Below are 26,453 nucleotides of genomic sequence, written 5' to 3' on the forward strand. Positions count from 1 at the left end.
CTCTCAATAAACTTTCAGGGGTTCAGGGGAAAGTATGTGTGTGTGTGTGTGTGTGTGTGTGTGTGTGTATGGCCCAGGTGGGACTGGGGTGGGCCCAAGCAGGGCTGGGGGTCCAGCCAGGGTTTGGGGGCCCAGGCCCCACTTCTGAAAACTATGGGAAATTACTGTTTACATCAAAATTAAGCTTGGAAATTTTTTCTAAATTAAAAGTTGAAGCAAAATGAAAAGTATTTGGATCCAAGTTTCTGAGAAGCACAGAGGTCATGCGGGGTCAGGAAGGGGTCAAGGGCCCAGAAAGAGAGACAGACAGAAAGACAGAGAAGATGAGAATAAACCAAAATTGGTGACTCTGGGTAAGATACACTGGGCCTCCCAGGTGGCTCAGTGGTAAGGAATCCACCTGCCAATGCAGGAGACACAGGTTCGATTCCCGAGTCAGGAAGGTCCCTTGGAGGAGGCAGTGGCAACCCACTCCGGTATTCTTGCCTGGAGAATCCCATGGACCGATAAGCCCGGCGGGCTACAGTCCATGGGGTCTCAAAGAGTCAGACCCGACTAAACAATAACAACAAGGTGGGATACATACTGGTGCTCTACTTTTTAGTTTATATAACTTCCTGCAAATTTTTAGTCTGTTGGAATTGTTCAGAATTAAAGTAAAAGGCGAAGTAAACACCTGTACACCCCGTAGGCTGCGTGTTCATCCTTGAGCAGGAGTCAGGCCCAGGGTCACAGGCAGGTACAGTCACCTGGGCCTCAGGCGGCCTGTGGTGGACACTGCTCAGGCCTCCGCTTCCTTCCCGCCCCTTCCTCTTCCTGGGCACCCCTGGCTTAGGTTGAACCATCAACAATTTCCACCTTACTTCATTCTTTTTCTTTTTTTCAATTTTCCCCACATTTTTGGTCATTTTCTGAGCCTGGCCCTGCTTTGCCTCCTATTCCTCTTTTACACTGAGTTCAGCAAAACAGGTCATTTGACAGAAGCAAAAAATAAAGCTAGAACTGTAACTCAAATACTTGGAACAAAATGCCTTTACAATTTCTTTCTTCCAGTAAGAAGGTCATCTCAGATTCAAGCAGAAATGTCAAACTGCCTGTAATTTAAAGACACATTTAAAGAAAGTAGGACAGGAAAATAGCATTTTGCTGCAAAATGAATTCTTCTTCCTCGGGGCTGCCAAAACCTGATGTTTCCCACACTGTGGCAGCTCTGGTTCCAGCCTGCTTCTGAGGTTTAGATGATTGAAAATGATCACTGCTATGTGTTTGCGGTTTAATTGTCTGAAGCCACTTCCTGGAGAGGTCACAGGGAAGCTGCTGTTTTGCCAAAGTCCACAGAGAGGGCTGGAGACAGCTGCCTTTGGCTAGGGGCCCAGGCAGGTCTGGGGGTCCAGGCCAGGGATTGGGGAGCCTCGGTGGCACTGGGTGCCCAGGATGGGATCAGTGGCCCAGAGGGGGCTGGGGGTCCAGGCGGGGGCTCGGGAGCCCAGGTGACACTGGGGGGGCACGAGGTGGGGCTACAGGGGTCCTAGCGGTGGCTTGGGGAGTCACCGTGGGGCTAGGGGTCCAGGCAGCGGCTAGGGTCCATGTGGGGGTTGGGGGACCCAGGCGGGACTGGGGGGTCTAGGTAGGGGGTTTGGAGCCCAGGTGGGGCTCAGGGTCCAGGTGGGAGACTGGGGAACCAGGTGGGACTGGAGGGTCCAGCAGGGGTCAGGGATGGATGGGCAGGGGCTGGGAGGAGAGCAACAGTGTAGAATTTTGTACCCCTGGAACAGGGTGTCCTTGTTGGGTCAGCCCTACTCCTCACCCCCACCAGATGTGGTTTCCAGAGGAGGGTTGAAGAGAAAGTGGTGGGGCGAGATTTCTTGGATCCCCTCCCAGCTCCCAGGCTTCAGCAGGCAGCCACCCCAGAGTGGACGCAGCCTGACTCTTGGGGTCAGAATGACTTTAAAAGTGGTTACAAACCTTCTCCCCGTCAGAGGAGGCTAAGCCTGAGCCTTGGGGGTGCTTTCATCCCAGGAGAGTTGAGATGACTTTTTACGGTCAACGGGCAGAAATGTTTTATTTTTAAGAGTCAGGTCTCAGAAAGAAGAGCAGCGAGAATGTTATGTGTGACAGATCCCTGTGGGGCTCCTTCACTGAGCTCCTTGAAATTAGGGGTTCAGGATAGGGGTGACAGGACGCCTGAACCAAGAGGGCAGTCAGGGTAGGGGTGGGGGCAGCTCCACGAAGGCGCTGAGGACCAGGCTCCTTCCGCACATGGCCTGCACACGGCCCCATCCAGCCACCGTCTCCACACTGAGCTGGCAGCAAGGCAGACTTTGCAGCTGTCTTTGAAGTTTTTCAGGATAGTTTTAAGTTGATGTCCGAGAGGATCATACATTTCCACTTACATTTCAATGGCCTAGATTTTGTCATCAGGCCACTCCTAGTTGCAAGAGAGGCTGGGAAATGTAGTCTTTGTGTGGGATGGGAGGTGCTCGGTTAAGAATTGAGGGGGTTTCTGTTACTGGGGAAGCAGACCCTGGAGAAGGAAGTTAGCATCTGTCATAGAAACTTTGTTTCTGAAGACTAGAGGCTTTGGAATCACCAATCCTGGGTTTAAACATCAACCCCATATACTAGCTGTGAGATATTGGCCAAGCTACTTTACCTTTTTAATCTCTTCTACTTTATCATCCATGGATTTGGCATGATATTCACATCACAGGGGCAAAACAAAAGAATCAACACTCAGTATTTATCACAGCAGCCGTCACAGGTCCCCTGGTCCCTGTATCAATGTCTTTGACTTCATTCATTTATTCAGATTTATGGTACTGATTGTTGTTGTTCACTCACTAAGTTGTATCTGACTCTTTGCAACCCCATGGACTGCAGCACACAGGATCCCCTGTCCTTCACCATCTGCCAGAGTTTGCTCAAACTCATGTCCATTGAATCAATGATGCCATCCAACCATCTCATCCTCTGTCAGCCCTTCTCCTCACGCCCTCAATCTTTCCCAGAATCAAGGTCTTTTCTAATGAGTTGGCTCTTCACATCAGGTGGCCAAACTATTGGAGCTTCAGTTTCAGCATCAGTTCTTCCAAAAAATATTCAGGGTTGTTTTCCTTTAGGATTGACTGGTTTGATCTCCTTGCTGTCCAAGGGATTCTCAAGAGTCTTGTCTAGCTCCACAGTTCAAAAGCATCAATTCTTCAGCCTTCTTTGTGGTCCAGCTCTCACATCTGTACATGACTACTGGTATTTATTGCACGTGTGTTTAACTCCTATTTCTTTCAGTCCTCACTAGAGATCTCATGAGTCTGGCTAGGACCAGTACAACTAGGATGGGATTAGCTGCATGTGTTAATCAGTTGTGTCTGACCCTCCGCGACCCCTTCGACTGTAGCCTGCCAGGCTCCTCTCTCCACAGGATTTCCCAGGCAAGAATAGTGGAGTGGGTTGCTATTTCTTTCTCCAGGGGATCTTCCTGACCCAGGGATCGAACCTGGGTCTCCCACATTGCGGGCAGATTCCTTACCATTTGAGCCACCAGGGAAGTCCCTGTCCAAAGAGGATAAAGCAACATGGTCAATGTTGGGATTACCTTTATGCTAAGTAAATAGCCTGGTGAACCTTGGGTGGGGTTAGAGGCAAAGTTACAGGAATAGAAGCAGGAAGAGCTAATGGTGAGACAGCCCAGAGTGGACACCCAGCTAAGGGGAAAGTCTCAGGTCCTCCATGTCAATACCTGTCACCAGTAGGGGAGCTCAGGACACAGCTCTGAGCCCCCATCTTCTGGTGGTTGCCCAGTGATGAGGTGGGGGAGGTTTCTAGAGTTCAAGGGTCACTTTCTCTGTCTGCCAACACTGCCCTGGCAAGCTAAGAGCCATCTGGGTTTACTGTGAGCCATTCTGAATGATATCTGCACCAGGAATGGGGAACAAGCCAAACTCCTTCAAGAATATGAAGGTAGGTTCTGGCAAGGGTGTTTTTATCTGGATTCATTCATCACTCCCAGCCCCCTAGCTGACTTTCAGGTGTGCACATTCCCTGGTACTATCTGGGAGTGGGCACCACGTAGTCCATGGAAACTGAATAAGATGGAGCCTGCATCCTCATGGGCTTCCCAGGCGGCTCAGTGGTAGAGAATCTGCCTGCCAGTGCAGGAGATGTGCGTTTGCTCTTCCCCTGGGTTGGGAAGATCCCCTGGGGGAGGGCATGGCTACTCACTCCAGTTTTCTTGCCTGGAGAATCCCATGGACAGAGGAGCCTGACAGTCTACAACCCATAGGGTCGCAAAGAGTGGGACACTGAGCCGCTGAGTATTGTGTCCTCAAATCTGTCCCCACCCCTGGGGTCCACAGGTGTGGTCCAAGGTCTGATGGTGCCCACTTCATTCCCTCCTGGGGTAACTCCTCCCTCTACAGGTGGGGGTATTTACCTGCCCCACAGATGGCAGGTTTGGCCACGTGTCTTGCTTTGGCCAATGGAATGTGGGCCAACAAGAGTGAGCTAGTTCTGAGCAAGCAAGACCTCGCGTGCTTTTGCCCACGTTGTTTATGTTTTGCCATCACATGAGAACATCACCTCCCAGAAAGTCACTGGTCCAAGGAGAGTGAGACATCCATTGAGCTGACTTGGGTCCCACCTGAAGCTCTGAGCTGAGCCTAACCCAGCGTGATCTAGGTCGGCCAACCTCCATCTCACCCACAGACCTGTGAGCGAGAACGAAAGACTGGCGTTCTGTGGCACTGGTTTGGGGTTGGCTTGCTAGGAGCATTGTTGTGGCAGTGGCTGGCAATACAACAGGCAACTGTGATAGAGCGTGAGAGGGACCAGGGGAGATGTGGACGGTCCAGGGGAGAGGTGTGGGGGTCCCGTGGGGGAGGTGTGGGGGCGTCTGATACTCCAGCTTTGGGGAGGTTGATGGGGAGGAATGCTTTGTGAACTGGTGTAAAATATTCAGTTTTTGGCCCTCATTTTGCTTTTTCCTCTGGGATGCTCTAGACCACAGATTATATAGAATTCCTCAGGTTATGTCAGAATTGTGTGTAAAATAAGAGTTAATCCAAAGGAGATCAGCCCTGGGATTTCTTTGGAGGAATGATGCTAAAGCTGAAAATCCAGTACTTTGGCCACCTCACGCGAAGAGTTGATTCATTGGAAAAGACTTTGATGCTGGCAAGGATTGGGGGCAGGGGGAGAAGGGGACGACAGAGGATGAGATGGCTGGATGGCATCACCGACTCGATGGACATGGGTCTGAGTGAACTCCGGGAGTTGGTCATGGACAAGGAGGCCTGGCGTGCTGCGATTCATGGGGTTGCAAAGAGTCGGACACGACTGAGTGACTGAACTGAACTGCACTGATAAGGACTATAGCAAAAGTTCTCTGACAAGTTATATTTAACTTGAAAGTTATATTGACTTAAAGTGATATTTAACTTTAATATGAGGGCCTTTTGACTTTGTGATTCATTCACTCATCCCTCACTCAATAGACAGGAGTTAGGAAACAGCTCTGAACTAAATGAATTAGGAGTACCTGAAGCTTACATGCTGGTGAGATGAGACATAGTTGATGATAAATGTCAAGAGAGCAATAGCGCTGGAAAGGAAAGATGGAGTGTTGGGGCAGAAGTGGGTGCGATTATACGGGCAGGTCGGGGAAGACCTCCTGAAGAGTGGTGTTTAAGGCAAGACACTAGCAGTGGCCTTAGGTGATGAAAGAACCTCTTGGGCTGAGGAGCCGGGAGTGCTAAGGCATGTTTCAGGAGAGAGAGAGACTTAGGATACAAAACTCCTATTTCAAGTGAAAATTGCCGGAGAGGAAGAACAGATTAAAAAATTTTGAGTTTTCTTGTTAAAAAAATAAGAATAATCTAGGCTACAAGGTTTCTGTTGTCAGGTAAAATCTCCAGAAAGCAGCCCAGGACCACCCTCGCGGGGTCCTCTCTGCTGGTGTGGTGGCTCCTGGTGACACCTGCTCCGTCTGTCTCCTCCTCTAGGCTCTGGTGTGCTGGGCTGGCAGTCTCCCCTTCCTGTGTCCTCCAGAAGTTTCTGGGAGCCATGTTCCTCTTGTCCGTATTGATAATGGGTGTGTCCACCTTCGCCGTGCGGTCTGAGGAGCACATGGGTAAGTGGTGACTCTCAGCTGGAGGGGCTTGCCTGCAGCTTCTCTGGGGATGTTGTTTAGTCACTAAGCTGACTCTTTGCAACCCCATGGACTGTAACCCGCCAGGCTCCTCTGTCCATGGGATTCTCCAGGCAAGAATACTGGAGTGGGTTGCCATTTCCTTCTCCAGGGGATCTTCTAGACCCAGGGATCAAACCCACGTCTCCTGCATCGGCAGGCATGTTCTTTACCACTGAGCCACCTGGGGATAGGAGTTGCTTTTATCCAGGGAAATTTTGTTGTTATCGAGAAGCAAGGTGTGGCCATCCATGCCTTGGTAGGAGACACAGCCTTCTCTTGCCGTTCTCCTCTGGTGGATGAGTTTGCTGTGGGCGTCAGTCACTCCTGCTGAAGGAACAAACCAAAGAGACAGTGCTTTTGCCCTTGATAAAGGGTGCCTTTGGAATTTACCATCCAATGTGTTGGAACTAAGCTGAACTCAATCAAGATCGACTCTGAATGGCCAGCTGTCATCAAGTCAAAAATAAGGCCAAACTTGAGACTTCCCTGGCGGCCCAGTAAGGTTAGGTAAGACCTTGCCTTCCAATGCAAGGGCTGTGAGTTTGGTCCCTGGTCAGGGAGCTAAGATCCCACATGCCCCACAGCCAAAAATCCAAAACGTAAAACAGAGACAGTATTGTAACAAATTCAGTAAAGACTTTAAAACTGGTCCACGTTAAAAAAAAAAAAAATTCTTAAAAAAGACCAAAATTTTTTTTGTTATCTTGTGAACCTAATTTAACTCTTCCCACAAAATGTAGATGGACCTTGTTAGCAGCCCTAATGTCATTATCTGGGAGCTTTGAGAGCATTGTGAGCTCTCAGATTTGTTGGTGGGGCCCCCCATCGTCAGGGCATGTAGTGTCCCTGGAGAGACCCAAAACCTGACCGTGGATTCTCTGTCCTTTAGTGGCCGCAGGAAGCTGCCGATTTCATGGCAGGCATCCCAAAACGAGATTCCAGGTAGAGGGGGAGCCTTTGGTCTTGAGATGCCCCCAGGTGCTCCACTGGGAGTCTACCAGCGCCCATGTCAACGTGACTTGGCGTAGGAATGACTCCGCCACGGCAGTCCCAGGGGAAGAAGAGTTGCGCGTGTGGGTCCAAGACGGAGCTCTCTGGATCGTGCCAGCCTCCCGGGCAGACTCTGGAGCCTACATCTGCACCACCAGGTCAGCCCCTTGGGGACAAGAAGAGGGGAGGGGGCTCTTCCACAGCAGATGCTTGCATGGCATCTCCAAAACAACCTGGGCTTCCAAATGCAGCCCACAGGTGGGAACCCACTTTACGTCTGCCTCACTGTTCCCGAAATGCCTCCTAGTCGGGAGCCTGTCCCCGGATGTCCTCACGGTGCCCGCTTTCCCCTTCACTGAAGTCTTTGTCTAAGTGTCACCTCTAGGAAGAGGATGTCCCTGGTTCCTTTGTCTAGAGCGGGGTTCCGGTCACTCTCTCTCCTGAACCTGTAGTTCTTTGTCTCCATCTGACCACATGTACTGGTTTGATGTATTTAAGGCCTTGTCCACCCCATTAGAACAGACACTCCAGAGCGCGGGGGCGTGGTTTGTTTTGTTCACTGCTGAATCCACAGGGACTTAAGGAATACGTGCAGAACCCTGAGTCGGATTGGAGACGGGGGAGAGACTTTAGGAAGCAGTTAATCCAAATACTTATTGGGGCGGGGAGAGCCAGGCTCAGCTGGAACCCACAGTTCCTGACATGGGACTTAGTTCCCCCTTCTTTGTCCTGCTGGTTTTTTCCTCTTTAATTGTGGTGACACAAGGATAATACAACATTTACCATTTTAACCTTTAAAAAGAATTTTTTTTTAAATATTCAGCTGAATTTATTTTTATTTGTTTCTAAATTTAACTGGGCTTCTCCGATGGCTTGGTGGGTAAAGAATCTGCCCGCAGTACAGGAGACGCGGGTTCGATTCCTGGGTCAGGAAGATCCCCTGGAGGAGGAAATGGCCACCCACTCCAGTATTCTTGACTGAAAAACCTCATGGACAGAGGAACTTGGCAGGCTCTGGTTCAAACGGTCGCAAAGAGTTGGACGTGCCAGTCACTAAGCACACGTAGCTGCTTTGCAGTGTGGCGTCCGTCTCTGCTGCACAGCACAGTGAAGCAGCTGTGCCTATGCGTGCATCCACTCCCTTCTGGCCTTCTTCCCATTCAGGTCACTGCAGAGCGCTGACTATGTTCCCTGTGCTGGACAGCGTGTTCCCATCAAGTGTCTATTGTACACATAGTATCAATAGTGTCTGTGTGTCAATTGCAGGCTTTCAATTCTCTGTTTCTATTACTATCACCATTTTGCCTCTGCCTTTTCTCCAGTTCTAAGGTCTTGATAGAATGATGATACTGAGATTATTGTTAGACCAACCAAAAAAACAAAACCCAAACAAACTGACCAAGTTCATTTCCCCCATGCAGTATTGAAAAAAATACTTCACAGATCTTATCCAAAGATCTTAGTAGTTTCCTGATATGTGATTTCAGTTGATACATGATTTCCAAGAGAAGTAAAGGGGATATTCTTTCTATGGAAACATAGTGGCTCTTCGGAAACAGTCTCTCCATCTGGATAAGGTTTCCTGGGCTAGGAATTTGGAGCATGTTGGGGCTGTGCTGAAGCACCCCCCAGAACCTGGGAGGGGGTAGACCCCTTTGAAGAGGACCTGGAGTTTCTTGTGTACGTGTGCTAAGTCACTTCAGTTGTGTCCGACTCTTGGCAACCCCATGGCCTATAGCCCTCTGGGCTCCTCTGTCCCCGAGATTCTCTAGGCAAGAACACTGGAGTGGGTTGCCATTTCCTTCTCCAATGCATGAAAGTGAAAAGTGAAAAGTGAAAGTGAAGTCACTGAGTCGTGTCCAACTCTCAGCGACCCCATGGACTGCAGCCTACCAGGCTCCTCCATCCATGGGATTTTCCAGGCAAGAGTACTGGAGTGGCGTGCCATTGCCTTCTCCACTAAGAAACTGGAATTTCTTTTTAGTGGCCTCAATGGCCTTGAAAGCAGGCTTGTGAAGGGTCCTTTGAGAAACATGCAGAATACATCACCGTTCCTATATGACAATTATGACACGGTACTTCTTTTGCCCCCCAAAATTCAAAAGGACTAGGGACAGAAATACTACAATACTAATGAGAAAAATACAGAATGAAGTATTCACTGAGATTGGGGAAGTTATTCTTAATTTCATTAAGTTTTACTTTCATCCTGCCTTGCCATTTAGTATTCTTTTCTCCCCTTTTCAATCAGAAATGCCTCTTACTGTGACAAAATGTCCGTTGAGCTCAGGGTTTTCGAGAAGACAGACGCCTCCGTGCCTCTCATCTTCTACCCACAAATTATACCCTTGTCAGCCTCTGGGCTACTAGTTTGTCCTGATCTGAGCGAGTTCATCGGTAACAATGCTGACGTGAAGATTCAGTGGTACAAGGTACGTCTCTAAAAGTTGCCATTTAATGAATACATGTTTGAAGACCCATAGAAAAGATATAAAATACCCATTCTGAAGGCAATATGTTCACTTTTCTATTTTTTTAACCAGTGATTTTTAAAGAGGGCCATGATTAGTATATTCTATGTATCTTTATAAGGCTTGAATAAACATCCTCAGATAGTGATTTGAAAAGATAGAGTGTGAAATGAATGCAGAATAAATAAAAGCTGAAGAAAGTAGCTTTTTACTCTATGTTGTGTCTATAGACATTTAGAAAGAACTGTGTAACAACTTTATATACGTGTTAGTAGAGTTTTTGTAAAAGCACATGAAAATTAACCTTTGGGTTAAAGGAGTACATATTGGTGTAGACACGATTTCCTGTCTTGCTTGATAAATACTCTTGTCAGCTCCCTTGTGTGGACCAGGGGTGGGCAGAAGGCAGCCGCGGGGCAGTGAGCTGCCTCTCCTTTGTTTGTTTTTTAACTTTTTATTTTGTATTGGAGTATATTTAATTAATGATGTTGTGATAGTTGCAGGCGGACAGCAAAGGGCTCAGCCATACATATACATATACCCATTCTCCCCCAAACTCCTCTCCCACCCAGGCTGCCACATAACATTGAGCAGAGTTCCCTATGCTATAGAGTAGGTCCTTGTTATTATCCATTTTAAATATTAGCTGCTACTCCTTTTTGGATGTTAACTATCCAGTTAAGGATAGTTTTAACGTTTTTAAATGGTTTAAAAAATTAAAAGAAGACTATTATTTCATGACCTGTGTAACTGATATAAAACTCAGATCTCAGTGTCTGTAAGTAATGTTTTACTGAGCCAGGCTCATTTGTCTCTGTTTTTATGGGGCAGCAACAACTGAGTTGAGTAGTTGGACAGAAGACATGTGACCTAAAATATTTACTTTCTGGCTCTTTACAGAAAAAGTTTGCTGACCCCTGATATAGACTGTGAGTTGATACTGAAAAGTACAGTTACTTGTTTAAAAATGGATAGAAATGAACACTTCAGTAAAAAAAAATAGGTTGACCAATTGACAAGCATTCTAACTACAAAATAGCTATAGTATGTCAAGTTAATATTGGAAACTTTTAAGTGATTTTCAGAGAAAATGATTTTCAGAGTTGGCCAAAAAGTCCATTCAGTTTTTTTGTACAGGATGGCGTGGCAAAGCCTGAACGGCCTTTTTAATGAACCCAGTAAGTAGCCAGCTCTTATGAATTAGTCCACCCAATAGAGGAACTCTTGGTTTCATAAGAGCATAGAAAGGTCAACTGAGAGATTTTACAATAGAGGAAAGAGCATCGATTCTGGGGGGTGACCAGTCTGGATTGGAAACCCTGCATCTTCAGTGACCTGTTTTCTAGCCTTGGTCAGCTTCTTTCCCTCTTTACCCTGTTTTCTCTGCACGGCGGCAGTGCATGCCTCCCTTCACCTGGGACTTTTCGAGTTGACGTGGAGCAAGTGTGTGACACACCCTGGGCAGTGCTTGGTGTGTAAATGCGGGTGGACAGGGGCATCCTGGTAGTACTTATCATGTCGGTTCCCCTCCCAAGCGTGCTGGCCGTCGCTGGGCATGCACTGTGTCCAAGTCGTTCTCAAGTCCCCGACATGAACCCAGTGCAGCAGGGGCTGTTAACACCTCCATTTTATGGATTAGGAGAGGGAGACACACAAGTGTGAGCACCGTGCCCAAGTTCACTCAGCCGGCAGAGGGTGAAGTCAGACCTCTGATGGTGGAGGCCAGAACGCGCACATCCCTGCCACACAGGGCACCCTGGAGACTGGTAGACCCTGGAAGAACTGTGTGGCTCTGCCCTATTTTACCTTTTTAAACTTAATCGGCACACTAGAGACTGTTCACATTTGAAGTACACTAATCAGAAACCCACACTCTGTGTGTGTGTGAGTCTCTGAGTCGTGTCCAACTCTTTGGGACCCCATGGACTGTAGCCTGCCAGGCTCCTCTGCCTGTGGAATTCTCCAGACAAGAATACTGGAGTGGGCTGCCAATTCCTCCTTCAGGGGATCTTCCTGATCCAGGGATCAAAACCGGTCTCCCACATTGCAGGCAGATTCTTTACCATCTGAGCCCTGTTTGGGTTTGTTCATATTTGATCACATGTGTTGGGAATGATGAAATCTCTGTTTTTAATTAAGTATATTGTTCAATTAGACTTAATGAGTCATGTGGCTGACAAACTCTTCCAGTTATGCCTGAGTTCTCATTCAGAATAAGTCTATGAAATGACTCAGGGTTCTATTCGACGATTGCAATCGTCATGGTTTTGAAAGAGATGTTCCTGAGAACATTTTGTGCTCATGAGATGTTTGCTCTGCTCTGCTCTGCAGTACCTTTGTCCAAAGTGTGGCTTCATGTCTCACACTCAGTTTTCTCTTACAAAATTTTCTCCATCTCTCCTGACTCTTTAACTTGAAATGATTCTTAATGTGATTACTGCAACATCAACTCTTGTGGGCATTTACCATGACTACCTCATAGTACTCCTTTCTGGATGTTTCCCAGGGCCTATAGGCACCAGTCAGGCCATAAATATATTTATATTTTAATGGCCTACTTTGTCAAAGAAGATAGTTTCTTTTTTCCCCGTTGTGCTGAAGCAAACGTGCTTTAAACTTTGTGGTTAAACAGACCCAGCCGTTTATTATCAACTTTTTATTCTGTAATGGGGTATAGCCAATTCACAAAAATCTTGTGATAGTTTCACGTAGGCAGCGAAGGGACTCAGCCATACATAACAGGTATCCACTCTCCCCCAAACTCCTCTCCCATCCAAGTAGCCACATGACATTGAGCAGAGTTCCTTGTGTTAAATAGTGGGTCCTTGGATGGTTATCCATTTAAAATATATCTGTGTGCACATGTCCATCCCAAACTCCCTAACTATCCTTCCCTCCATCCTTTTCCCCAGCAACTATGTTTTTTTTTCTAGGTCTGTGAGTCTGTTTCTTTTTTTTGTAAATAAGTTCCTTTGTATCAGTTCTTTTTAGAATCCCCATGTAAGCAATGTCATATGCTATTTCTCCTTTCTGACTTGCACCACTCAGTATGACAAGCTCTAGCCCCATCCATGTTGCTGCAAATGGCATTATTTCATTCTTTTCAATCCAGCCATTTTATTTTATATGCTAAAACTCCCTCTCCTAAAAATACAGTTAAAAGCATGCCTCAAAGGACAATATTTGCAAAGTAAATACCAAGGTGATTCTTGGGTTGGAAATTCAATAGTGATGTATAATACCGATGCTGTTCATAGCTTTTGAGATATCGATTAGAATATCGTTTAACTTTTTAAAAAACTTTAAACTTTGTATTGGGGTATAGCCGATGAACAATGTTGTGATAGCGTTAGGTAGACAATGAAGAGATTCAGCCATACATATACAAGGATACAGTGTAACTTTGAAAACCATTTTCCCTTAAGGATTCTGTCCCTTTGGATCAAGACAACCAGAAGTTTCTCAGTGTGAAGGGAACTCGCTTACTCATAAACAATGTGTCCATGGAGGACGCAGGCTACTATACCTGTGCCATGACGTATGCCCACAAAGGCAGGCAATACAACATCACCAGGAATATCAAACTCCAAGTTAAGAGTGAGTACTTGCCATCAAGAACCCTCTGTACCCTGGTTCAGCAACAAGCATGCAAGGAAGAAATTAGGGCTCACCTAGAACTCTTTTTTCCCCCCAGGTGGTTATTTCTTGATTGACTTTTTTAAAGAAATATTTTTAATTGAGGGAAAATTGCTTTACAATATTGGTTTGATTTCACGTAGAATTCTTTGAGTGTCTTTGGTATGAGAGGAAAACAGATATGGCAAATCTCTTGGCACCAGGCTTATAAGACGTGTATGACACTTGGAAGGATAGGAAGCTGGGTGATTTTATGAACAGTGAATCCCTGGGTAGTTGACAGGGTCCTAAGTCTGAAGTTAAAATATACACCACTAGAGGGAGCCAAATAGTAGTTCACTTGGAAGGCCCCTCTGCCAGGTCCGTTTGGAAGGCTTGCACATCGAGGGCCAGTCATCAGAACCCAGTTGCCATAACTTTGTGTCTAATTCTAGGAGGTGCATGTGTGCTCAGTTGGTGGGTCGTGTCTGACTCTTTGTGACCCCATGAACTGTAGCCCACCAGGCTCCTCTGTCCATGAGATTTCCCAAGCAAGAATACTGGAGTGGGTTGCCATTTCCTTCTCCTAATTCTAGGATACTAGGGTTTTTTGGAGTTTTCAATGAGAAGTCTATACATTGGTATAGCTGGTGAAAAAACCTCTCCTTTTTGGTCTTCCCCAAGCATGTCTAGCCTGAAGGCTCAGACGGTAAACAATCTTCCTGCAGTGCAGGTTGTGGAAATCCCCTGGATTTGGAAATGACAAGGCACTCCAGTATTCTTGCCTGGAGAATTCCATGGACAGAGGAACCTGGTGGGCTACAACCCAGGGTGTCGCAAAGAGTCGGGCACGGCTGAGAAAGCTGAGCGACTAACACACAAGTGGGTCTCGTGGCTCTTGAAACCAGGATTTAAAATAGCAAGGGTGTGCATTGGTTTACATGAGTTCTACCTGAAAATAATGTGTGAACAGTACCAATCAGCATTTCAAGTTTGGTCACTGTTTCTTCCACGCCTCCTACGTGCTGGGCATCAAGCTTGGTGCACGAGGCACACAAGCGGTGAAGTCCTGGCCCCTGCTCTGGACAGTATGGTGCTTCTCTTAATTTTATACACTGAATAACTACACAGTCAGGGTCTTTTCAGGGCTTCCCAGGTGGCACTAGTGGTAAAGAATCCGCCTGCAAGTGCAGGAGATGCAAGTGATAAGGGTTCGATCCCTGGGTCAGGAAGATCCCTTGGAGGAGGGACTGGCAACTTAGTCCAGTACTCTTGCCTGGAGAATCCCATGGACAGAGGAGCCTGGCAGGCTACAGTCCATGGGGTTGCAAACAGTTGGGCATGACTGAGCAAGTGAGCAGACACACACACACTCACACACGGACATTTCAGAGAGCTTTGAAACTATGTTCAGGCATATAATTAGTCTACAAAGGGAAAAGACTTTCTTCTCCCAGAGAATACAGAGATTCAGTCTTATTACAGGGAAAATCGAGTCTTCCATGGACGGAAATCTCTGTGTCTGGTGAGGATTCAATCACATCAGCCCCTTGCTCCCCCGCAGAGGGGATCCCCTAGAATCCCGACCCCCTCCACCGTTATCCTGTTCATGTGATACTGCACAGGAACGCGAGGGGGCGCCAACCTACCTATTATCCTGTGTCCTGAGGCCCACACTGTGTCTCGGCCGCTTTCAAGGGTGGTCCTCCACCAGCTGCAGTATCACTTGGGTGCTCATCAGACATGCAGACTCTCAGGCCTCCTCCCAGACGTACTGAGCAAGAAACAATGAGCAGCCCATATTTAATGAGCTCCCAGGTGACTTTCGACCCACGGATGTATCTCGTCCTTGGGGCATCTTTCTCCCCTCTCTGCCTCCCTGAAGCAGCCCTGTGACCTTGGAGGGAGGCGCAGGCTCCTGGTCATGATCTCGGTCACAGTGGAGAAGCCGGCTGCTCTCTGGGCTCACCTGGGTTGCTGCCTACAGCTTATCCCATTAGGGTTGCAGATGCTCTTTAGTGGAAGACATGAGGATGGAGCCGTGGCGGACATGGGCAGCCCTTCATCCACCCTTCGCTGGCCTTTCTGCCCCAGTTCAGATGCCCAGTTTCTTCACGCTTCTGGGAGAACTGCCTCTTGGGGAGCTGGGCTCTGATTCCTCCACAGAGAGTCAATTTCCTCAATTACAAGCCCAGGGGGCCAAGCTGGGTTACCCTATTTCTCTCTCAGTGGGGGGGTTAGTAGGTTTCCCAGGTGGCCATTCCCAGTGGCACCCACCTGCCAATGCAGGAGTCTCAGGCTTGATCCCAGGGTCAGGAAGAGCCCCTGGAGGAGGGCATGGCAACCCACTCCAGTATTCTTGCCTGGAGAATTCCATGGACAGAGGAGCCTGGTGGGCTACAGTCCATAGAGTTGCACAAAATCTGACCCAACTGAAGTGACTTAGCACACACACAGGGGTTAGCATCACAAACAGGTGGTTCTGGATGTCCTGTGCCTTTTTTATTTTTCACAAGTGACTCCAGGACTCTGTGGCAGGTGTGGAGGGGGCTGCTTTAGGGTGAGGAGCCTTTGAAGTAATGCCCGTCCCGTGGACATCGAGAACATTCTTGTTAAGGGTTCATTCAGGAAGCCGGGGAGTGGAATGGTTAATTGTTATCGCAGAGCATAGAACATCTGCGAGAGGAATGTGTGTATAACTGCGGCTTCTTCCAGTAATCTCTCTTCTGGGAAAAGCGTTGGCCAGAGAGCCTCAATTTCATGGCTAGCCAGTTTCCTTTGCCAGACAAAAGCGGAGTCTCACAATGTCTGGCTCTGCTGCAAAAGAGAATTTAGCTAATTAGCTAAACAATAGACCCTGGCCCTCAGCTCGCAATGAAGCGCTTCCTCATTGAATCTCCTTTCCTCCTGCTTTCTCAGAACGAGAGGAGGAGACCATTCCTGTGATCATCTCTCCCCACCAGACCATCTCAGCCTCGCTGGGTAAGGACCGTGTGATCCATGGGGGTGCCTGCAATCTCAAACCTGGGGGCCCGGGACCCCTGTGTCACCCACTGTGCCTGCCCTAGGGGATGCACGTCGGGTGGAGACCCTCCCTGCAAGAAATAACAATCTTGTTACCCCAGCGAGAATTAACAAGTGTGAGGGAACATTTCTCTTTGTCAAGTGTTTATAGAAATGGCATTGTTTGGAAGTATGCATATTTAACTTCTTGAAAACTCTACCTACAAAAAAACTCAGTGTAAAAAATCAGAACATTCTGTGGCCATTGTTAACTACATGAAAGGAATAATTGATGGCATGATGTCCCAGGCAGCACCTGAGGTGTATTTAAAATATTAATAATTCACTTCACCAACATGTGGCTAATGCTAGCATTACGCCCAAGGCTCAGACTGCCCTGCTGGCTCCCTGGAGACAGTTTCTTGTCGCTTACTATCAGGTCAGTGGGTCAAGGTAGGTAATGCTTGTCAGAGGTTTTCGTTTTTCACCCTTTCACTGTTCCGGCCAGCACACACTTTCTTCTCAAACACTGTCTAATAAGATGTCTTTCAATGCCAACATCAACCCTGTGGGATGGTCTTATTTCTCCCATTTTCCAGAAGAAAAGATGCCTGGGGTGAAGGTGGTGGTGGGGGTCATTGGCTGAGTGTCTGTCAAAAAGTCTCAGTTGAGTCTGGCTGGGGTTCAGACTCAGGCCTGTGTGTCTGTGAGGCCGGTACCTTTTGTGTGTGTTTGTTTTTATATAATTGTTTTTTAGGTCTTATGCTCATTTATTAAACCCTGGCTGCAGAGTTCTATCTATCCATCTATCAATCATATGTCTATTGATCCACCTATCATTTATCCATCCATCCATCTATCCATCCATCCATCCATCCAATCATCCATCTGTCTACCTACCTATCTCTTCTGTTTGGTCTTAGGCTCATATTTTAAGGGCTTTCCCGGTGGCTCAGATGGTAAAGAATCTGCCTGCAATGCAGGAGACCTGGGTTTGATCCCTGGGTTGGGAAGACGCCCTGGAGAAGAGAATGACTACCCACGCCAGTATTCTTGAGGCTTCCCTGGTGGCTCAAACGGTATTCTCCAGTGTTCTTGCCTGGAGAGGCCCATGGATGGGAGAGCCTGGTGTGCTACATTCTGTGGGGTTGCAGAGTCGGACACGACTGAGCAACTAGCACTTATATTTTAAACTTTAATTGTTGACCATGGAGCCTAGGGGGGCTCTTGCAGATGCTGGGGTTGTGGCCTGACACCTGAGTTGCAGCTCCTGAGGCTATCTGGGCTCTCAGAAGAGCCTTCTGGAAGCCTGGGGAGGTGGGGACCCAGGTCAGTGCTGACCCCGGCTCCTCCATGTTCCTGAGCCCACAAAACTGTGCCTCCCACCCCGTTGCTTTGCATGCATGGATGTGCCTGGCAGAGTCACTTGTGGCCGGATTGAATGGGCTGCTTCTGCCTGAGAAATCTTTTAAGGTCAGAGGGGTGTGCAGGAAGAACAAAAGCAGGCTTTCTGAGCCTGAGTGGGGCCGGGGGGTTAAAGCCCATGCCCCAGGGAGGCCCATCTCTCGAGAAAGACATGCACGGGCAGGATTTCTTCTTTTGTTCCCAACTTTGGTGACTAAAAAAAAAGACAGTGGTTGAGGCAAGGGACTCAGGACTATCACATCGCACAACTGTAGAAGGCACCCTTCACGTAAAAGACAGTGGCTTTTTCTTTTGAAAGAAGTTTTTATTTTGTATGGGGGTATAGTCAATTAGGGGCCTTCCCTGGTGGCTCACACGGTAAAGTGTCTGTCTACAATGCGGGAGACCCGGGTTCAATCCCTGGGTTGGAAAGATCCCCTGGAGAAGGAAATGGCAACCCACTCCAGTACTATTGGCTGGAAAATCCCATGGACAGAGGAGCCTGGTAGGCTATAGTCCGTGGGGTCGCAAAGAGTCGGACACGACTGAGCAACTTCACTTTCACTTTCATAGTCAATTAACAATGTTGTGATAGTTTCAGGTGAACAGCAAAGGGACTCAGCCATACATATACATTTATCCACTCTCCCCCAAACTCCCCTCCCATCCAGGCTGCCACATGACATTGAGCAGAGTTCCCTGTGCTCTACAGCAGGCCCTTGTTTGATCCATTTTAAATAATGCAGTGTGTACATGTTCATCCCAAACTCCTTAACTATCCTTTCCCCGGCTTCTTCCCTGCAGGCAACCTTAAGTTCAGTCTCTAAGTCTATGAGCCTGTGTTTTGTAAGTTCATTTGTATCGTTTCTTTTTAGATTCCACATATAAGGGATGTCATATAATATTTCTCCTTCTCTGTCTGACTCACTTCACTCCGATGACAGTTTCTAAGTCTTCCCATGTTGCTGCAAATGGCGTTGTTTTGCTCTTTTATCTGCTTAGTAATATTCCATCGTACATATGTGCCATGTCTTCTTTGGGCTTCCCTGGTGGCTCGGATGGTAAAGAATCTGCCTGCAATGCAGATTCAATCCCTGGGTCAGGAAGGTTACCCTGGAGAAGGGAATGGAAACCCACTCTAATATTCTTGCCTAGAGAGTCCCATGAACAGAGGAGCCTGGTGAACTTGTAGGGTTGCAAAGAGTCAGACATGACTGAGCGACTAACACAGACACACAGACACACACAGACACACACAGACAGACAGACAGACACACACACACACACACCGTTTCCCCGTATATACGCACCACATCTTCTTTGCCCATTCCTCCGTGGACAGTTAGGTTGCTCCCATGTCCTGGCTATTGTAAACGGTGCTGCAATGAACACTGAGGTGCGTGTATCCTTTTGGACTATGAATGGTAAACACAGCGACCTTTGAAAGGGTTGATCCTAGATGAACACGACCTGGGTGGAGAGCTCCCTGGGCAAACAGGAGAGCCAAGACCAGCAGTGGGCAAAGAGAATCCACACTCCCATCCAGATTTTTGGAGGCAGCGAGAATGAATTGTGGAGGAAGGTGGCCTGGGACTTCAGAATGCTCTGTAGGAGCCCAGTGGCCTTGGGAAGCTGTTTGCCTCTGGCTTTCCATCTACCACGAGGAAGGAGCTGGAGATGCTTAGTAAATACTGACGCTCGAGGTGAAAGCTTAAGGGAACTAACATTCCTTCTAAGAAAAAATAATAGTGTGGTGAGGGTGTCTGAGAAGAAGTGGAAAGGCCCACTCACTGCTCAGATCCCCTGACGCGACCCCTGTCCGCCCGCTGGGTTCTGACATCTGATGCGCTATGTCTTGCTGTCACAGGGTCAAGGCTGACAATCCCATGTAAGGTGTTTCTGGGAGCCGGCATACACACAACCACTCTGCTGTGGTGGACGGCCAACAACACCCGCATAGAGGATGCCTACCACGGGGGCCGCGTGACCGAGGGGGAGCGCCAGTAAGCGATGGGGTGGATCTTCCTTGTCCCCTGGGCACAGCTGTTTGTGACCCTCTGCAGACGTTACTTCCTTGTACAGACAGTGTCCTAGCCAACCCATCTTATATGACACACACACACACACACACCACAGTACAAACCTATATATATTTTTTATTCTAATCTGTTGGATGTTTAGCATCTTTGACATTGAGTTTTGCCAAGAATCACCAACTGCTCCTGAGAATCAAGGCTTGGAACGCTATGAGTTGAGTAGCAGCCTAATACTTGGTTGGTGTTGCCTCTTCTGGTTGTTTAATTAAACCTTTTTTTCCTCGAGTGTTACATTTTCAAACAAATACTTTGAGCTAAGATGTGTCCATTCCTGACTTTGCAACCTGGGAGTCCAACATTTTCACAGCCCTTAAAGAGACCCTGAGATGTAGCGGCAGGATCTAAGCCCCACCTATTTCTCAGGGAACAGTGGGCTACCACAGTCTCTAAGGAAGGATGCTATGAAAGAAAGCGAGGATTCTGTTCTCATAAGCCTTCATCTCTGGAAAACGTTTTCTCACTCTGAACGCAGAACAGTCAGGCCTTCTAAATGGGAACCATTTTTGTGTGAGGAAGGCAGACCCTTCCATGTTCCAAATCATAAAGGATTTTTAAAATTGTAGTGTCAGTACTCTGAATTTGCCTGAATTTTTGCTTGCCAAATTCTTCTCTTTTTGGAAAGATCTATCCAACAAGAACTTTCTAGATGCAGTTTAGTGGATAGAAATTAGATGTGGTTAGCATGACCCTTTGCTTGTGGATCCTCATTGCAAGAAGTTTGGGCGAGACTCACATGCCATATGTCAGCTTGCTCATACTATCCATTTACTTAAAGGAGCCTATTTTTCCCCCATAGATGAAAAACAAAAATAGTCCTAGTGGATCCACAGCCACGGTATTTTTATTTGTACTAATAAATAATGTGAAGCATCTTTGGATGCCTGTAACATTACAAGTGGCAGTAATGTTGACTAGAGCCCTGCCCCGCGTCTGCTGCCCTTGGTTCTGAACTTGAACTTCCAGGGTGAGAGTTGGCGGTGAATGGTGATGAGAGCAGACGCAGAGGAGGATGGGATTCCTGGCACTCCCTCCCTCCCTTCAATATGCAAATGATTGGTTGGTCATACAGTCCAATTTCCCCAGACGAGACATTTCTGTTCCCACCAATGGTTCATTGCTCATCAAGAGCCTTAAAAAGTGACCCCCCCCCCGCCCCTACCTGTTTATCCAAAGAAGCTGGCTTCTGTAAGTTTGCATTGTCACAAGCATCCTATCCCAGCGACCAGCAGCTTGAGAGTTATTCTTACCTTCAGGAACAGGCTTAGAAAGTCTCCCGAGTACATAACAACTGTAATGGCAAGTGGCCCTAACTTGGTAAATCGTGCCATCCGTTTAAGTCCCGCGGAGCTCTGAGGATGTGTAGGTGTGTGTATTGAAAAGCCGAGCCGGCGTTTGGCTGTGGATGTTGAGCTCTGTTTCCTCACTCAGGGCATACTCAGAAAACAATGAGAACTACATTGAAGTGCCACTGATTTTTGATCCTGTCAGAAGAGAGGATTTGCACACGGATTTTAGATGTGTTGTCCGTAACACAATGAGTTCCCAGACGCTTCGTACCATGGTCAAAGAAGGTATGGATTTTGTGGGGGTGGGGCCATGAAAGGGAAAGACAAGTGTTGGGTGCTCTGTGGGTGTGAAACAAAGGTCCTAATTCATCAGGTGGTTACTTAGGTGAGTGTGTGTTTTCTATTAGTGGAGCTCAGAAAACACATCTCTCTGTATTTGTGAATGTTTTTCTCTCCGTATTTGTGAATGTTTTTCTCTCCGTATTTGTGAATGTTTTTGGTAGGGTGGAGGCTGGCTTTGGGAGATTATACTCAAAGGAAAATTTAAAGAGGAAGCTGATTTTTTTGGAAAAAAGATAAAATGGTTCTGTGATAGATTAAAAAACAAAACCAAACCATGTGTCTCCTGTGGTTCTGCTGGATCAGCAGGGCCAGTGTGCTTCCCTGACCCCTCGAGGTGGGTGGGAGGTTTTTCATCCTGAGGTTGAGAAACTTCATCCTCCCAGGGCTGGGGATTGGGAGGTACCCAGAGCTCAGGTGGCTTTAGGGTTAAAGCCATCAGTCACCAGGAAATAGGGCTTCTCTGCTTGCTTAGTGGTAAAGAATCTGCCTGTAATACAGGAGAAAGGGGTTTGATCCTTGGGTTGGGCCAGATCCCCTGAAGAAGGGAATGGCAACCCTCTCCAGTATTCTTGCCTGGAAAATCCCATGGACAGAGGAGCCTGGCGGGCTGTAGTCCATGGGGTCACAAGGAATCGGACACAACTGAGCGACTAAACAACAACATCAGGAAATAAAGTGAAGGCTGTAGCTAGGTCAACTCACTGCTCGTGGAAGAACATTGAAACAAGGAGAAAAGAAAAGCCTGATTTATCCTTTTGATGTGGCTCAGCTGGTAAAGAATCCTCCAGAAATGTGGGAGACCTGGGTTTGATCCCTGGGTTGGGAAGATCCCCTGGAGTAGGGAAAGGCAACCCACTCCTAAATTCTTGCCTGGAGAATTCCATGGACTGTATAGTCCATGGCATTGCAAAGAGTCGGACACAACTGAGCAACTTTCAAAACTAAAAAAAAAAAATCATTTTGAAAGATCGATTTCTTCTCAGTGTTTGAGTGCTGAGCAGGAAAGGGAGGTGTGAGTGATGTAGTCTGTCAGCTGCTCGAACGACAAGAAGGGAAGAGACAAAGTGATTCCCACTGGGGACCTTACCCTGACTTCTGGGCCATCAGCACAATCAATAAACACAAGCCCCCCTACATTTGGGTGTTTGCAGAGGAGGCAGCTGCGGACAATTTTTTTTTTTTTAAGTTGAGAGTTATTTCTGGAGGGCACCCAGAAAGAACAATACCTATGATCTGGGCCCCCACCAGGCTGCACCCACTTCCTACAATGACTGTGGAGGAGCTGGGGGTGGGTGGGAGGAGGATGTGAAAAACCACCAGATACTGGCCCCAGAAAGCTGAGATGTATAGGAAAGGATCGATTGTAGTTAGCCCAGACTCTTGCATCTTCCCATACAGAAAGTGAAGTCGCTCAGTCGTGTCCGACTCTTTGCAACCCCGTGGACTATAGCCCACCAGGCTTCTCCGTCCATGGGATTCTCCAGGCAAGAATACTGGAGTGGGCTGCCATTTCCTTCTCCAGGGGATCTTCCCGACCCAGGGATTGAACCTGGGTCTCCTGCATTGGAGGCAGATGCTTTAACCTCTGAGCCTCCAGGGAAGCCTTACAGAGAGAAGCGCTAAATTCCTTAACTTAAAACATCAGGCAGGCTTTTCTTGGACAGTTGAGGATCTGGATAAGCCTCAGGGCAGGAATGACCACACAGTGTAGCTTCTCTGCAACCGTGCTCTCCACATACCAGCATGCTCCGCTTGAGCCACTGGTTGACAATGCAGATTCCTGGGTTCACCCCCAGACCTACCCAGTGAAATTCTCTCGGGGGGAGGCCAAAGACTGACATTTAGCAAGCTCCATTCATGCTGTATTTTGAGAACCACTGGTGGAGGACACAAGCAAGGGCTGACGTCTCAGATCATTTCTCCATGAACAAGCTGGTGGTGGTACAGACTTAGAGGTGGAGGACCCACTGCCAGGCTGCAGAGTAGTAACCCAGAGGAAGCCATGGTGTGTCTGGTCCTGAGGCTGGGAACCTGCTCACATTTCTAGGACGTGAGCCCTGACCTTGCATGTCCTTCGCTGGTTCGGCTGTGACTGAGCACAGAGCTCACAGCTGAAAGCCTCCACCAGGGCTCAGAGGTGCCTCCCAATAATTGCTCCAAAAACGAAAGCTTCACTCGGTTTGTGGAATTTTAAGATGCAAGAATCATCTGGAGAAGTTGTCTGAGAATGTGTTTTTTCCCCCAAATCTGCACAGAGTAGGATAAATAGTAGCTTAGAAGTGTAGAATTCTGGCTTCCTCATCCATGTGTGATCAATAATCAGAGCCTCTTTTGTGCATCTAACAAGTAATATACTTGTTAACCTTTTCACCAGTTTTTGTTGGAGCGTAGTTGCTTTACAATGCATTAATTTCTGCTGTACAGCAAAGTGAATCAGCTGTCTGTTTACATTTACCTCCTCGTTTTGGGAGTTTCTTCCCATTTAGCTCACCACGCAACACTGAGTGGAGTTTCCTGTGCTAGACAGTCGATTCTCATTAATCATGTGTTTTATACACAGTATCAATAGTGTGTATATGTTAATCCCAACTTCCCAGTTCATCCCCCACCCCTACCGTTCCCTCTTGGTATCTATACATTTGTTGTCTACGTCTGAGCTACACCTTCTCTAATTCCAGCTTTACTCTTTTTTTGTGCTTTTATATTTATTTTATTGAGATATTATTCACATACCATAACAGTCACCATTTTAACGTGTTAAAATATCCTTGTTAACTTTCTAAAATTTAATTTTCATTATATTTTGGAGTATAGTTGGTTTATGATGCTGTATTAGTTTCAGGTGTACAGCTAAGTGATTCAGTTCTACGTACATGTGTATCTATTCTTTTTTGGGTTCTTTTCCCATATAGGTTATTACAGAGTATTGAGTAGAGTTCCCTGTGCCATACAGTATGTCCTCGTTAATTATCTATTTTAAATAGTGTGTATATGCCAATTCCAACCTCCCAGTTTATCCCTCTCCTGCACCACTGGTTAACTTTTAATCAACACTTGCTTCCTATATTTTCGTAACACAGAGCTGCAAAGGAGCAGAATTAAAAATAGCTGGATCCAGGCAATAATCTTGACACCTAAAGCGCCTTTATTCCAAATTTTTCTTTTCCTTTGTTACTTTACTGACTCCTCCTGACACCCAGGCTCCCTGGAAAAGGACATATTATACCCTGGCCACATCACAGTTAGCCAGCAAAGACCTTGATGGACCCCTCATTGCAAACAGTCCAGCAGGTGGAACAAAATTAGACCTTGGCCCATGCCCCGCCCCCTGCCGAAATCCACACTGCTTCTCTCTGGTGGATATTTGTTCTACCTGACTTTGTTGTTATTTATTTCTTTACTCACTGTGGGGCACATGGGATCTTTCCCAACTAGGGATCAAACCCGTGCCCCCTACACTGGAAGCTTGGAGTCTTAACCACTGGATGTTCAGTCACTAAGTCATGTCTGATTCTTGGTGACCTCATGGGCTGCAGCTCGCCAGGCTTCCTTGTCCTCTACCATCTCCCAGAGTTTGCTCAAACTCATGTCCATTGAGTCGGTGATGCCCTGCAACCAACTCATCGTCTGCCATCCCCTTCCCCTTTTGCCTTCACTCTCTCCCAGCTTCAGGGGCTTTTCTAGTGAACCACTGGATTGCCAGGAAATTCCTGTTTTACCTTCCTGTTTCCATAATGCCACCAATATCGTTCTCAAGTACCCTTGATCCGGGCGTAAGGGACACACTTTCTGAAAATCAGTGCATATCTGTTAGAAGAATCGAACGCCGTTTCCTTCTCTGTAGAGCGCACGGCAGTGTCCTGTTTGGCCACAGGCGCTTGTTCACCTCTCGTGTGTCTCTCTTCTTCCTACAGCCACCACGTTCTCCTGGGAGATCATGCTTGCCCCCCTGTCCCTCATCGTCTTGGTTCTGGGGGGCATATGGATGCACAGACGGTATAAACGCAGAACTGGAAAAGCCTATGGTTTGATGGAGTTAAAGACTGGCCATCCAGACTCGCAATCCTATCCAAGTAAAATGAAGGAAATAAAATAGTTCAAATCAAACCACGTCCTTTCCAACGGAAGCGGCTCAGCTTTTTGAAGGATGCTGTTCTTTTCCTCAGTTATTTACCAAAAACTGTGTTTATAGTGGGTTTGTAGTGAAAGGCTGACATGTCCACGTAATGTTTACTGCGAAACCAGATCACGGGAACCAGTGTGCCTGTGGGTGGGTGTGAGGCGTTCTTTGAATAAGAGTTGAAAACATCGAAATGAATTTTGAAATTCATTTATTCATTTCATAAAAATGTGTTAAAAGTTCTGTGTTGAATGTGCTCTATGGCAGATGTTCTAGATATGAAAATAGTGAAGGCATGGCTTTCCTTTTGGAAAGGTGGAATTTTATCTTGATACTGGACTGGACGATTTAGAAATGCTAAAGAGGAAGAATCCTCAAGCATTGGTAAATACTTTTTAAAAGGATGATCCAGAAAATGGTAATTTCAAATAGATGGTCTGAAAAGTATGTAACATACCAGTGAATGGAGAAATGGATTTAGCTTTCATAATTAAACTTCTGAAAATAAAGAGGAAGAGTGTTGAGATGATTCATACACATTGTGGAAAAAAAAAATCGCAGCCTCTTTTATATAATATATCAAAAATAAATTCCTGCTAAGTTAATGAGTTAAATCTAAAAATCAAATTGCAGGAAAATTGGCATGACTCATTCCTTTACCTATTCAAATCTTTGTTCAAATGTGATCTTCCCAAAGGCCCTTATAGTTCAGTTCAGTAGCTCAGTCGTGTCCGACTTTTGTGACCCCATGAATTATAGCATGCTGGGCCTCCCTGTCCATCACCAACTCCCAAACTCACATTCATCGAGTTGGTGATGCCATCCAGCCATCTCATCCTCTGTTGTCCCCATCTCCCCCTGCCTCCAATCCCTCCCAGCATCAGAGTCTTTCCCAATGAGACAACTCTTTGCATGAGGTGGCTAAAGTACTGGAGTTTCAGC

At 47.1% G+C, this 26,453-nt stretch overlaps 1 protein-coding gene across 2 annotated transcripts in view; it reads left to right on the forward strand.

Annotated features, from left to right (window-relative positions):
- Positions 1 to 26,020, forward strand: part of IL1R2 (interleukin 1 receptor type 2) — a 36,356-nt gene extending 10,336 nt beyond the window's left edge. For both annotated transcript variants that reach the window (XM_040267759.1, XM_040267758.1), the window contains exons 2-9: positions 5,997 to 6,124; positions 7,074 to 7,332; positions 9,426 to 9,606; positions 13,071 to 13,242; positions 16,180 to 16,242; positions 19,535 to 19,670; positions 21,192 to 21,334; positions 25,306 to 26,020. In XM_040267759.1, the coding sequence (XP_040123693.1) occupies positions 6,058 to 6,124; positions 7,074 to 7,332; positions 9,426 to 9,606; positions 13,071 to 13,242; positions 16,180 to 16,242; positions 19,535 to 19,670; positions 21,192 to 21,334; positions 25,306 to 25,487 (1,203 nt within the window). In that variant the 5' untranslated portion in view covers positions 5,997 to 6,057 and the 3' untranslated portion in view covers positions 25,488 to 26,020. The remainder of the gene's footprint in view (positions 1 to 5,996; positions 6,125 to 7,073; positions 7,333 to 9,425; positions 9,607 to 13,070; positions 13,243 to 16,179; positions 16,243 to 19,534; positions 19,671 to 21,191; positions 21,335 to 25,305) is intronic.
- The last annotated feature ends 433 nt before the right edge of the window (positions 26,021 to 26,453 follow it).

Source organism: Oryx dammah, unplaced genomic scaffold (genome assembly GCF_014754425.2).
Source record: "Oryx dammah isolate SB20612 unplaced genomic scaffold, SCBI_Odam_1.1 HiC_scaffold_25, whole genome shotgun sequence".
Lineage (NCBI taxonomy): Eukaryota > Metazoa > Chordata > Mammalia > Artiodactyla > Bovidae > Oryx > Oryx dammah.